Below are 13,651 nucleotides of genomic sequence, written 5' to 3' on the forward strand. Positions count from 1 at the left end.
CCTTTAAAAACCCCATAGAAATGAATAGTAAAGTTATGCCTAGGCATAAAACAGCTTCCATAAATTTTAGGAATGAGAATTAGGAACTTCACGCCATTTAAAATGAAGTCCTCTCCAATTACAGGTGTGCCTTAAATAATCTTAAATGTAAGAAACCAACAGTCGTTCACATGCTTTCGGGTTTCAACTCCCATAATCACTTACCAGTGACAACAGTGCTAGGGCTAATGGGAAGGACAATCCAGCAACAGCTGGAGGGTTACAGATTGTCCATTCTTGCTTTATGGTGGAAATTCCTTACACATACTTAGGTACAAGTCTAGAAATTTTAGTAAAAAAAACTGACCCAAACACTTGAGTTAACTCAACCACTAGTCAATATAAGTAACTTAATTCTTTTTTTTTTTAAAGGATCCATCCACTTCTCTAGGAGAATTTAGTCTGTCCTGGGAAAAACTAAAAGAAGTAATGATTTCCTCTGTTCTTTCTTAGGTGGGAAAACAGTGATGTGGTAATGGTACTTTCCCCTCTCTAAGGAATGACTCTCAACTTATTCAGAGGTCAGATCAAAATCCATGAGGTCGACTTATACATGAGTACATACAGGAATCCTTTCTCCAGCCTATTTGTGCACTAGGATAAGACAGATTTTTAAAAACATTTCATAGTTAAGTTTTGTAACTAGCTACTATCTACAGCAAAAAAAAAATACTACACCCATTATTCAACTTGTTGAATGACATGCAATACATGCAGGCAGCCAAGGAAATTAAGACCTCTTGCTAAGCAGCAAATTTCTTGCAGTTATTTACAAGTCTGATTTTAAATTTGCTTTAAGGCAGCATTCAGGATTATTTTATGAGAATGTATGCTTGGATTTAATTACTACCATAGAAAGCATAAAACGCTTCTGTTGCTAAGGAGGGGGGAAAAACACCCTGAGAATGCCATAGAATCCCAGTAGCTGTATGGGAATATTAACAATAGCAAAAGAAATAGGTACTTCGTGTAGGTATTCTTTTTTCTCATGTACTGTACACTGCCACCAGCTTTTTGGCATGGTTTAAAGAACTAGCTAAATTAAAGACTGCTTTCTGGGGCTTCTAACTAATCTATCTACATTAATTATATTGGCACTGCCAATCAGGTAAAAGGACTGAGCAGAACTGCACATTTCTAAGAAAATATATTTCTCATTCTGTTTGACTCTAGTGTTTACAGCATTACCACTCCTGTATTTTTGCCCATCCTAAATAACTGATTATAGAGCTCTGGCAAGCTTTACAATACATCATAACTCTATATGTTGCTTAATGACAATCAATTAAAAATAAATTGATCGCACTCTGTGTCTTTATTATACACTGCTGACCTCCGTTTCCTGCTGTTAGGTGGGAAGGAAACATTCTCCACTTCCTTCAAAACAAAAGCAAGCTTGATTTAACCAAATTAAAATGTTTATTGATGCTGACGGTATATAGTGAATTCTGTATAGGTTGAAACCATGTTTAGGTAAGTCATGAGTGTTCAATGGAGCTTAATCCCAAATTAGTATGCATAAAACTCCTGTTTTATGCACGTACGCATTATTGAGCACCAAATCTGAATTAAAATACAACTTAAAATCAGGGTGAATTCTCAAACAGCTGAAGCCAGATTGACAGAAATACAGTTACACATTTACTATCTGCTACCATCGCATTAAACAGCATGGCTTCCCAAACCCCATCCCCCAATTCCCCTCTGAATCCCAAATGAAATATGTAATGATAACATTTAAACAGCTTACCATTTCTGAAAAATGCTCTCCTTGACTGGCTGCCATTAAGTGGAGGTAATGTTCTTTTCTCTGGACTAACAAAAGTGTCCCATTTAACCTTTTCTGCTCCTCCCAGTTCCCTCACTTTCTGTAAACAACCTTCCAGATACTCCACTGGATCATCCGGTTTGTAGCACATTAATCCATTCAGCAAACTCTGAAACAAAACACACAAAAGTGATGTTGTGCTGCTTGCAGGCTACTGAAGTTGAAAACAAGACTGTAGTCTAAGGCTGTATTGTGGCTTGAGTGTTGGACTTTTTAAAACCACAAACCACTGGGATTGGGCTACCTTAAATCTTTTATTGCATTTCAAATATTACTGACAATATCCCACAAATTATATGTTATATTTTGTACAATTGTTGATGTTTATTAAGATTAAAAGCAAGGGGGAAATACTTAGTGCAAAAATTGTTATTTGCTGCTGGTGTGTGCCATCAGCTTGACTTCAATTTGATGATGATCCTACAAATGGGAGACTTCCAAAAGATCCTCATCAAGTCCTACATCATGGACGCAATTACAAATCCGTAACTACATATCATCATTTGACTCAACTCCAGGAACATGAAGCAACACAAGTCTGTTGTGATAGCAATTGGAGTGTAACAGGATGATATTTCCAGTGCTCTTTCACCATCAATCTAAGCCTGCAACAAGGGGTTGCAAGAGAGGTCCTGCTTCTGATTGTCATACTGGAGGTAGTTTTGGGAAGTGGTCTCGAAACATGATCACCATGCACGTCAATCACCAGAAGAACAGATCTCTGTCAAATGGTGAAAAATGTCTACCATATATAACCATAGAATCATAGAGTTGGTAGAGACCTCATAGGCCATCCAGTCCAACCCCCTGTCAAGAAGCAGGAAAATCTCAAAGCACCTCCCACAGATGGCCATCCAGCCTCTGTTTAAATGCCTCCAAAGAAGGAGCCTCCACCGAATATGGATTTGAAATTGCCAGGCCCTGTTATTTACATACCCACTTGTGTCACGAAGCACTACTGTTGATCTCTTTTGATGGCAAAATATTAGTCTCTCCTGCTACCCAACAGGTTTTTAAGTGATTTCCTTTTATTACTTATTTATTCACTTTCACTGTTTTATAAGTCTCAAGCAGCAACTTGGAAATAAACTTCCCTGATCTATAGCCACAGATGGGAAAAACTAATGAATAGTTCACCACAACCCTGCCTGAAACCATGAATATTTAATAAATCAATTAAAAAATGCAAGTTAGCTCATTTTTATTGTCATCATGGACACAATGAAATGTATACATTGTATAGAGCTTCTCTTCAGAGACAATATATCAAGGCTGTTCTGTGGGCTATTATGATATGTGCATGGACATCTTTCTGGGTGCTATGGGATCAACTATAATTTAATATTGCAATCTCAGTTCCAATCACAATATATATCTTAAACAGTTGCTCCTTTGTAGTATGCAGGGATTCAACCATCCTTGGCCTGATTTTTTTAAGCATATAAAAAGGATACTTTTGCCATTTTATATGAGAAGTGCCACTTTCTACACCATATAATAGAACTTAAACATCCATGGATTTTTAGTATTCACAAAAGGTCCCGAAACCAAACCACAGCTGATACCAACATCCCTTGTGTCACGACACATGTACACTGTCCAAAAGTTCAAAGTATGCAATAAGGTGCCACTGCAGAAATTAACTGCAGGACTCGTTTGCCTGTGCTACCTAGAATGCATCTACATTGTAGATTTGATAAAGTTTGACAGCACTTTAAATGCCATAGCTCAATACCATGGAATCCTGGGATTTGTAGTTTGGTAAGACATAAGATTTGTAGTTTGGTAAGACTCTTTTGCAGAGAAGACTAAAGGCCTTGTACCTTGTAATGCTACCACCCCCATGATTCCATGGCATTGAGCATTGGCAACTGTAGTGGTGTCAAACTGCATTGATTTTATGGTATACATGTATCATAATTTGTATTGCAACATTTGAATGCAAATCTCAAAAGCTCTCCATAAAAAATACAAAATACAAAATAGAAACATATCCAACATAGAAACTGCACTAAAAAATATTTATCCTCACCTAAATACCTAACTGATTTTTGTGTGTGTTAGGAGCGACTTGTGAAACTGCAAGTTGCTTCTGGTGTGAGAGAATTGGCTGTCTGCAAGGATGTTGCCCAGGGGACAGCCAGATGTTTTTGATGTTTTACCATTCTTGTGGGAGGCTTCTCTCATGTCCCTACAGGGGAAGCCGGAGCTGACAGAGGGAGCTTAATCTGTTCTTCCCAGATTTGAACCATTGACTTGGTCAGCAGTCCTGCCGGCACAAAGGTTTAACCCACTGTGCCACCGGGGGCTCCACAAATGAAAGTGCCACAACCTTATCCAAAGTGAAAAGTGCCAACTCCTTAACTTCTCTCTTCCTCTATCTGAACTCAATCAGCAAGTTTAGTCCTTTCAAGGAGTTTCCCCACCCGCTGGGCATACATGCACAAAGACACAAACACCACATCACAAGTGTAATTGTTACTGTAGTTACACCCCAGTGAATATACCTGGTTTGGGAAACTAAGCTGGGTCAAGTATGTTTGGATGGGATATTGACTATGAATATGGATATTCAGATCATGCTACTTAAGTCTTGCCTGCAACCCTGAATTGCTATTAGAGTTGACAGTCCTGGGCTAGATGAACCAACGATCTGACTCAGCATGAGACGGTTTCTTATATTCCTATCTTGCTACAGGATGGGGTGGGAGACATAACGACATACCCTTTAAATCAAGACATATACACTTCACACACTTTACTTGTTTACTAGAGGGACTGAACTCCAAAAACCTCCCAGATGCATGTTTTTAACTCTAAACCAGACACTTTTGACAACATGATTTCCCACTTGCATACCAAAATGATATAGTGCTAGAAGGTCAGAGAGACATGCTGTTTCTGGATGTGCAAATGCTCACTCGGTTTGTATAAAATTATAATCTGAGCATGTTTTTTGGAAGATAAAAATTTAGCATGTATCCAAGTCAGAATGGATTAGTACCTATTTTCATAAACCATTCCAAAGATCACAATCTCACTCAATGCCAGTTTCCCCGATCAAATAGGTGCCTGTATAGATCAGTTTAAGTGGTTTGCAGACAGATGACCCTGCTTAGTCATTATCATCACAATAAATTGATACGCTGTAGAATTATGTGCCGAGAAGATCAAATTAAATACCACACAATTGAAGATCTAATGAATTAAGATAGAAGATTTGAATAAACAAATAAGTTTATTAGCTGCTTTTTAGGTAGAGAATATAAACAAAGAATTTCATTTAAAATACTGAATATGAATGGATCTTATCAGCTGTTGCTTTTAACATCCAAGTGCATCTTACAGTAGTAATTTGTATTGTTCAAGTTGTGCAAATGAACAATACAATGAAAATGTCCTATTTTAATGTGAAAATGTTTGTAAAACAACCACTTTATATAATTGCTGTTTGATTCTCGAGAATATTAGCAGTTTGTCTCTATTTCACCCGCAAAACTCAAGATGGCATAATATATACATAATGTTTATATCTCTCTAGAAAGACATCTCTCTAGAAAGATTCAAGGAGAAGTTTTCGTTGCTTCAAAAAATCGTGTATACAAAAGGTTGCCTGTAACCAATACAATATAATCAAACTATGTTATAGCCAGAAGGCGTGGAAGCTGCTAAGACGGTTGAGAAATGACCCCTCAAATTAATACCCATGCCAACATAAAGGCAGATCAGATAGCACACCAACTCTTGAAGAATGGGAAACCCAACCTTGCCACCAAAATAGGAAAGAAACCAATAGCCAGACAACAAGAGATTGAGAACAATAACCTTCATGAACCCTTTACATCTACTGAATTGGCCATGGCTCTCAATAAATGTAAGATGGCAAAGAAGCTGGCCTGGATGATCTACGGATGGAACAAATCAAGAACTTCGGTCCAAAAGCAAGGCGCTGGCTGCTGGAGCTGATGAACAACTGCACTGCATCCTGTCAGATCCCCAAACTCTGGAGGAAAGCAAGAGTCATCGCCATCTTGAAGCCAGGCAAAGACTGTAATGATCCAAAAAGCTATAGACCAATCTCCCTGTTATGTCATCTTTACAAAATTCTGGGGAGACTTATTTTGCATAGAATTATGGAAAAAATAGACCCCTGTCTGATTCCACAGCAAGCTGGCTTCACATCACAAGCTGGCTGCACATCGCAAGTGCTGGACCTGACTCAGTACATAGAAGATGGCTTTGAAAGGCAGCAGATCACAGGAGCTGTCTTCATAGACCTGTCAGCAGTCTATGATAATGTAAACCACCGCCTCCTCCTGAGAAAAATGTATAATATCACAAAGGACTACCATCTCACCTGCCTCATAGGAAACATGCTACAAAACAGGAGCTTTTTTTGTTGAGTTCCAGAAAAGCAGATGGCGGAAACAGAAGAACGGCCTGCCTCAGGGGAGCGTGCTTGCTCCATCCATGTTCAACATCTACACAAATGACCAGCCACTGCCAGAAGGGACAGAGAGTTTCATCTATGCTGATGATCGTGCCATTCGTGCTCAAGAAGGGAAGTTTGAGATGGTTGAACAGAAGCTCTCCGAAGCTCTAGGTGCTCTTACTGCCTATTACAGGGAAAACCAGCTGATCCCTAATCCACCTAAAACACAGACATGTGCCTTTCACCTTAAGAACAGACAAGCATCCCAACCTCTGAGGATCACTTGGGAAGGAATCCACTGGAGCATTGCAGCGCACCCAAATACCTGGGAGTCACTCTGGACCGTGCTCTTACCTACAAGAAGCACTGCCTGAATATCAAGCAAAAAGTGGGTGCTAGAAACAATATCATACGAAAGCTGACTGGCACAACCTGGGGATCACAACCAGACACAGTGAAGGCATCTGCCCTTGTGCTATGCTACTTTGCTGCTGAGTATGCATGCCCAGTGTGGAACACATCTCACCACACTAAAACAGTGGATGTGGCTCTTAATGAGACATGCCGCATTATCACGGGGTGTCTGCGCCCTACACCACTGGAGAAATTACACTGTTTAGCTGATATTGCACCACCTGACATCCGCCGGAAAGTACCAGCCAATTGTGAAAGGACCAAGGCAGCGACATCTCCAGCTCATCCCTTGTTTGGGTATCAGCCAGCACGTCAATGACTTAAATCAAGAAATAGTTTTCTAAGATCTACAGAGACGCTCGCTGGAATACCCCAGCAAGCGAGAGTCCAAAAGTGGCAGGCTCAAACCCAGAACCTCAACCAATGGCTGATACTAAATGAGAAACTCCCCCCTGGGCATACAGAAGACTGGGCGACTTGGAAGGCGCTGAACAGACTGCGCTCTGGCACCACGAGATGCAGAGCCAACCTTAAGAAATGGGGCTACAAAGTGGAATCCACGACATGCGGGTGTGGAGAAGAGCAAACCACTGACCACCTGATGCAATGCAACCTGAGCCCTGCTACATGCACAATGGAGAACCTTCTTGTGGCAACACCAGAGGCACTCCATGTGGCCAGATACTGGTCAAAGGACATTTAATCAACTACCAAGCCTGCAAACTTTGTGTTTTTTTTTTTAATCTCTTTGTTTGTTTTGTTCTGTTAGAAATGTAATACAATGGTCTGGTTGCCCCTGACACGATAAATAAAATAAATAGCATTTTTATTTCATATAACATTAATAACTGCTGCTTTGTGACCAGAGTGAAGAGAGGGACCAGGAAGACACTTTCACCTTGTCTCCTGTGTTGTGCTAATAATATAATATATTGCATATACATATAATATTGATAATGTTATAATGTTAAACAATATACTATTAATAATAATATATTATTATATATGTTATATTACATTTAATATTACTAATAATATTACAGTATAATAGTATAGTACAATATTAATATATAATACTAATATTGTGCTATGCTGATAATATAATATATTGTATTTACATATTACTTGTAAGCTGCTCTGAGTCCCCTTCTGGGTGAGAAGGGCAGCATATAAATGTCATAAATAAATAATTTTATAAGGCCACAGAATTGTCTATTCAGTTGTTGATACTGCCTCTAAGGGCAGCCCTACATCCCGGAATATCAAGGCAGAAAATCCCACATTAACTGAGTATGGACTCAGATAACCCAGTTCAAAGCAGCTGTTGTGGGATTTTCTGCCTTGATGTGTTGGGATATAGGGCTGCATGGAAGGGCCCTAACATTTTTCTTAATACACATGATATATATACCATAGGATTTCTACTATGAGGCAGCCAAAGCTCAAATATCAGATTAATGCTGAGGAACAAATAATATATTTTCTGGGTGGACCTGAGTGCTGCTAAAATACAACTTCTCACATTATTAAATCAGGCCTTTCTGACATTACTTGTAACTTTTTTACACAGCCCAGAATATCAATACACAATATCTGCTTTGAACTGGGTTATCTGAGTCCCCACTGCCGTATATTCCACTTCAAAGCAGATGTGGGATTTTATTCAGCTGTGTGGAAGAGGCCTCAGAGAGTTGCAGTAGGACGGAAAGGAACGAGTGTGGTTTCCTGATCTGTCTAGTAATGGGATAAATCATAAGCATGTATTTGGAGAATGAGCAATGACACATACATTTGTTCAACTTGCAGAAATCAATCTTCACAGCAGAGTTTTGTTTGAATGACAAGACCACCAGCATTGTGTTGCTCTGGCAAATAATTTGTGAAAAGCCCTAGTCACCTAATGTTATCCAACTGCCTCAGGCTTCCATCCCTAAAACAGGAGTCAGGGCATCCTATAACAAGCTTCTTGAAATAATATTAAAGATGCAATCTTATATATGTCTATTGAGAATAAAGCTTCACTGAGTTCAACAGGATTTATCCCCAGGTACTGAGATTAACTCCTATTTAGGGCCTTTTCAGACAGGCCCTATATCCCAAGATCTGATCCCAGGTTTTCTGCTTTAAACTGGATTATATGAGTCTGCACTGCCAGATAATCTGGGATAAAATGAAAACCTAGGATCACATCCTGGGATATAGGGCCTGTATGGAAGGGTTCTCAGACTTGTAAGTGGGTTTGGTTCCAGGACTCCTATGTGGATACCAAATCCCACTATATACATGGATGCTCAAATTCCAGTATATGGAGTGGCATCATAAAATTATGTTCTATATATAAAATGGCAAAATCAGGGTTTGTGCTTTGTGCTTTATGTATTTTTAAAAAATGTTAAATGGTTTTATTGCTTGTAATTATGTATTTTTAATATTTTTTATTTTTATTCTATTTTAATGTGTACATTATTTAGGTTTTAAATTATATATTGTATGGCTTTTATTGTCAGCAGCTTTGGGTCTCTTTTTAGAGATAAAGCAGGGTAGAAACAACAACAACAACATACATTTGATTTTTTTTTGTTAATCTTTTCAAGCCATGGCATGGGCTGTTTGATCTGTGGATACAGAATCTGTGGATACAGAGGGTCGACTGCATAGGTAGCTTTGCACCTATTAGGCTACAAACCATAGATGAAATTACCTGAGTACTCCCAATGAATTGAGTATGGTTTACTTTGGAGTTGATACATACAGTATTCAACATAATATATATTTGTCTATGATCACATCATCAAAAGCAGTAAAATGTGCTGTCAGAAGCTTTCATGGCTGGAATCACTGGGTGCTGTGAGTTTTCCAGGCTGTATGGCCATGTTCCAGAAGCATTTTCTCCTGACGTTTCACCCACATCAGAGTTTTTGTGGTTTGTTCAACAAACCCCTCTGATGATGCCTGCCAAAGATGTGGGTGAAACGTCAGGAGACAATGCTTCTGGAACATGGCCACACAGCCCAGAAAACTCACAACAACCAAATAGCAGGAAAACCTTTAGATTGTTCTAACACTTAGCACTATTTACACACCTTTTGTCATTTCCTGAGATTTTACAATTAAACAATTAATTTCCTCGGAAATTAAATGAATCATAACGAAGCTTTTACCTTATAACCATATTCTTGAAACACTTGGTTTAATATAAAATGTGCTTGGAATCCCTCTAAAACAATTTCACAAGATAAACGGGGAAAGGATATCAAGAGATAATAAGAAATTCATATTTTAAATCCTCATTCAACAGTTTCACTCAAGGTATAGCAAACATTTACAGGTAGTACTTTCAAACACCTTTTCATTTCAAGTAGCCTACACAGTGGATTTCACATTGTCACTTTAAAATGTAACAGACTGGAAACCACTACGGCCAGAGGGCATATACCCTTTTCAGCACCACTGTACGCATGAGAGATGCAACCCAGAACAAAATAACAGGGTATCTCTATCCAACCCAGGCACCATGGAAGCAAAAGGTGTGGATGTGGGTTTTTTAGGTTGCATCACATGCAGTGGCACATGCCTGTGCCTTCCTTCCGATCACCAATTCCACACACATTCCCCAGGTCACGGTGCCTGATTTATTTTTAAATGCCGAGTTACAAAATAAACAGAGGCACCAGAGGAAGGAGAGCATCCTCAGACCCATTCAAAGTAGAGCCCGGAGCCTGACACTCCACACAAGAGCCAAGGGAAGTGGAAAGAAGCTGAGGCAGGGCTGGAGCAAAAGCATCTGGAAATGCCATCTGTTTGCCTAGGGCAAGGGCATTGGATTTGGATACCTAAAGCAAGCAGACGTGCTACACTGTAGAATGAATGCAGTTTGGTGCTTCGTTAACTGCTGTGGCTCAATGCTATGGAACCCGGGGAATTGGGAGTTTGGTGAGGCCAAAGACCTTGTACAATTAAAACTCCCCTGATTCCATAACATTGAGCCAGGGCAGTTAAAGTGATGGCAAACAGCATTCATTCTACAGTACAGGCAATCCCCGAGTTGTAAACATCCGACTTACAAACAACTCATGGTTACAAACGGGGGTGAGATAACAGGGAGTAACAGGAAGTAAGAGAAATCGACCCCTAGAAAGAGAAAATCATTCCTGAAAGAATTATCATTGGGGAAAAGTGTCTCCACTGAAGCTTTATCACCAATCCTTGTTTCCACAGCAATCCACAGTTTTCAAAATCACAGGAATGGAAAGTGAGGTGAAATCGGAACAGGGGCACAGACAGCAAAAGAAACACAACAGACTTGGTAACCCTTCCATATGCTAACTGAAGCTTGTGTGTGTGTGTGTGTATATGCATATGTATATATAGGGTGTGCATAAAGTTTGTTTACCATTTGAATTGTATTTATTTATCGTGTCAGAAGCTCACTGAGAATTGTTATAATGTATTTTAAAAACCCACAAAGTTTTAGGTAAAGGTTTCATCTTGACATCTAGTTGTGTCCGATTCTGGGGGTTAGTGCTCATCTCCATTTCTAAGCCGAAGAGCCAGCATTGCCTGTAGACATCAAGGTCATGTAGCCAGCATGACTGCATGGAGCGGCATTACCTTCCCACAGAAGCGGTACCTGTTAATCTATGCAAATTTGCAATTTTTCGAACTTCTAGGTTGGCAGAAGCTGGGGCTAATAGCAGGAAATCACCCTGCTCCCCAGATTTGAACCACCAACTTTTCAGTCAGCAAGTTCAGCAGCTCAGTGGTTTAACCCAATGTGCCACCAGAGGGCCCAAAGAGACTTTGCGGACACCATATATATGGGTGGTACTGTTCCATTATTTGGGATCATCTCCAAAAGGGGGGCTGGAAAGAGAAGGATAGTCCATTTTATGGGGAGGGGGGGGGAGTTGGAGGGAAACCATTCCCTGTCTTTGTGCATTATCCCCCCCCCCCCCCCAAGGTTCCCATATCATAAACAAGGGCTGTTTCCACAAGGGTGGAGGAAATAACAGGAAAACAGAGGGAAATCATTTTCCTCCTTCAACCAACTCTCCACCCCCACAAAAAGGACTATCATTCTCCCTCCTGCGCAGTGGTTCACAACCTTTGGGTTCCTAGGTGCTTTGGCCTTCAACTCCCATAAATCCCGGCCAGTATACCAGCTGTTAGAATTTCTGGGAGCTGAAGGCCAAAATATCTGGGGACCTACTGGTTGAGAACCACTACTCTAACACCAGGTAATGGCCTCCGCCGAGATACTGGAACAGTACCATATGTATGTGTGTGTGTGTTTATGTATACATATTGAGCTGCTGAACTTGCTGACCAAAAGGCTGGCAGTTTGAATCTGGGGAGAAGGGTGCGCTTCTGCTTTTAACCCCAGCTTCTGCCAACCTAGCAGTTTGAAAACATTCAAATCTGAGTAGATCAATAGGTACAGCTCTGGCGGGAAGGCAGTGGCGCTCCATGCAGTCATGGCAGCCACATGACCTTGGAGGCATCTATGAACAAAGCCGGCTCTTCAGTTTAGAAATGAGCACCAACCCCCAGAGTTGGTAAAGGGGAAAACCTTTACCTTTACTATGTATAAGTCTTGAGTTACACTTAAAAACTGCACCTGTTCCGACTTACATACAAATTCAACTTAAGAACAACCCTACAGAGCTGACCTTGTTCCTAAGTTGGGGAGTGCCTGCATCAGGAGGAGGTGCTGCTGCTGCTGCCCCCATTCCCTTCCTGCCTGCAGAGGGCAGCCTCCACCCAGACTCAGGGGCTCCAACGGGGAATGAATGTCCAAGGGGCGAGGGATGCAAGATTCCCCAGACTGGAGAAAGAGAGGGCTTGTTGGCTGAAGGCAGCCCGGCCCCATGCGATGGAATGAGACGCGCCCCGAGCGGGACTCCCAAGAGGGCGCCTGGATGCCAGGACAAGGAAGCAGCGCCCGAATCATTGCCCGCTTTGCCCCATTCCCAGAGAGCCTCGCCTGGCCTCTGCTCCTGCGCTGCCTCCCTCTCCAGGCTGCAGACTTTGGGCGAACTTGAGAGGTGTCCTACCTCGAAAAGCTGCGGGATCTCCCTCTTGGCCAGGTACTCCTTGGCGTCGCAGGTGCTCATCCCGCCGCGAGAAGGGGACAGGGAGCGGCGGAGGAGGAAGAGGAGAACTGGGAGCAGCTCCTCGCTCTGCTACTGCTGCGTCTCCTTCTTCTCCTTCGGGCTCTAGCCTCTGGCGCCTCCCGGGAGGCAAGGAGAGGAGGAAGAGCTGTGCGCCCTCCGCCGGAGCCGCATCGAGACGCCCAGACAACCTGAAGGAAGCCGAATTCGGGGAGGGAGGGAGGGAGGGAGGGAGGGAGAAGCAGGTGGGAGGCTCCACAAAGGAGGAGGAGGAGGGAGGGGGGGGGAGCGGAAAGGACCACAAAGGGGAGGGCAGTGAATGCCGGGGACAACTCAAGCACGCGCTTCTTCTGTGCGCCACCAGGCAAGAATCACGGGAGCAAGTCACACATTCAGCTGTTGCAAAGTCAAAGCTTAGAAGTGGAAAGGGCCATCCAGTCCAACCCTCTTCTGCCAGGCAAGAACACACTCCTCCCTCCTCTCAGGGAGGAGACCCTAAAACAGCTCTCACCTTCAGGAAGGTTCAGCTGGAATCACTTTCCTTGCCATTTGAATCCATTGTGTCCTCTTCCCTAGCACTGCTTCAACTGTCTCCTCTTAAACCAGTGGTTCTCAATGCCACGACCCCTTAATACAGTTCCTCATGTTGTGGTGACCCCCAACCATAGAATTACTACTTCATTACTACTTCATAATTGTAATTTTGCTACTGTTATGAATTGTAATATAAATATCTGATATGCAGGGTGTATTTATTTATTTATTTATTTATAGTATTTATATTCCGCCCTTCTCACTCCGCAGGGGACTCAGGGTGGATTACAATGT

General features: G+C 41.6%; 1 protein-coding gene across 1 annotated transcript in view; it reads right to left on the reverse strand.

Annotated features, from left to right (window-relative positions):
- AK5 (adenylate kinase 5) overlaps positions 1-13,049 on the reverse strand; it is a 121,874-nt gene extending 108,825 nt beyond the window's left edge. The window contains exons 1-2 of the mRNA XM_060773755.2: positions 12,767-13,049; positions 1,790-1,976 (exon numbers count right to left, since the gene is read on the reverse strand). Coding sequence (XP_060629738.2) covers positions 1,790-1,976; positions 12,767-12,826 — 247 coding nt within the window. The 5' untranslated portion in view covers positions 12,827-13,049. The remainder of the gene's footprint in view (positions 1-1,789; positions 1,977-12,766) is intronic.
- Positions 13,050-13,651: the final 602 nt, after the last annotated feature.

The sequence above is a fragment of the Anolis sagrei genome, chromosome 4, assembly GCF_037176765.1.
Source record: "Anolis sagrei isolate rAnoSag1 chromosome 4, rAnoSag1.mat, whole genome shotgun sequence".
Taxonomy (NCBI): Eukaryota; Metazoa; Chordata; class Lepidosauria; order Squamata; family Dactyloidae; genus Anolis; species Anolis sagrei.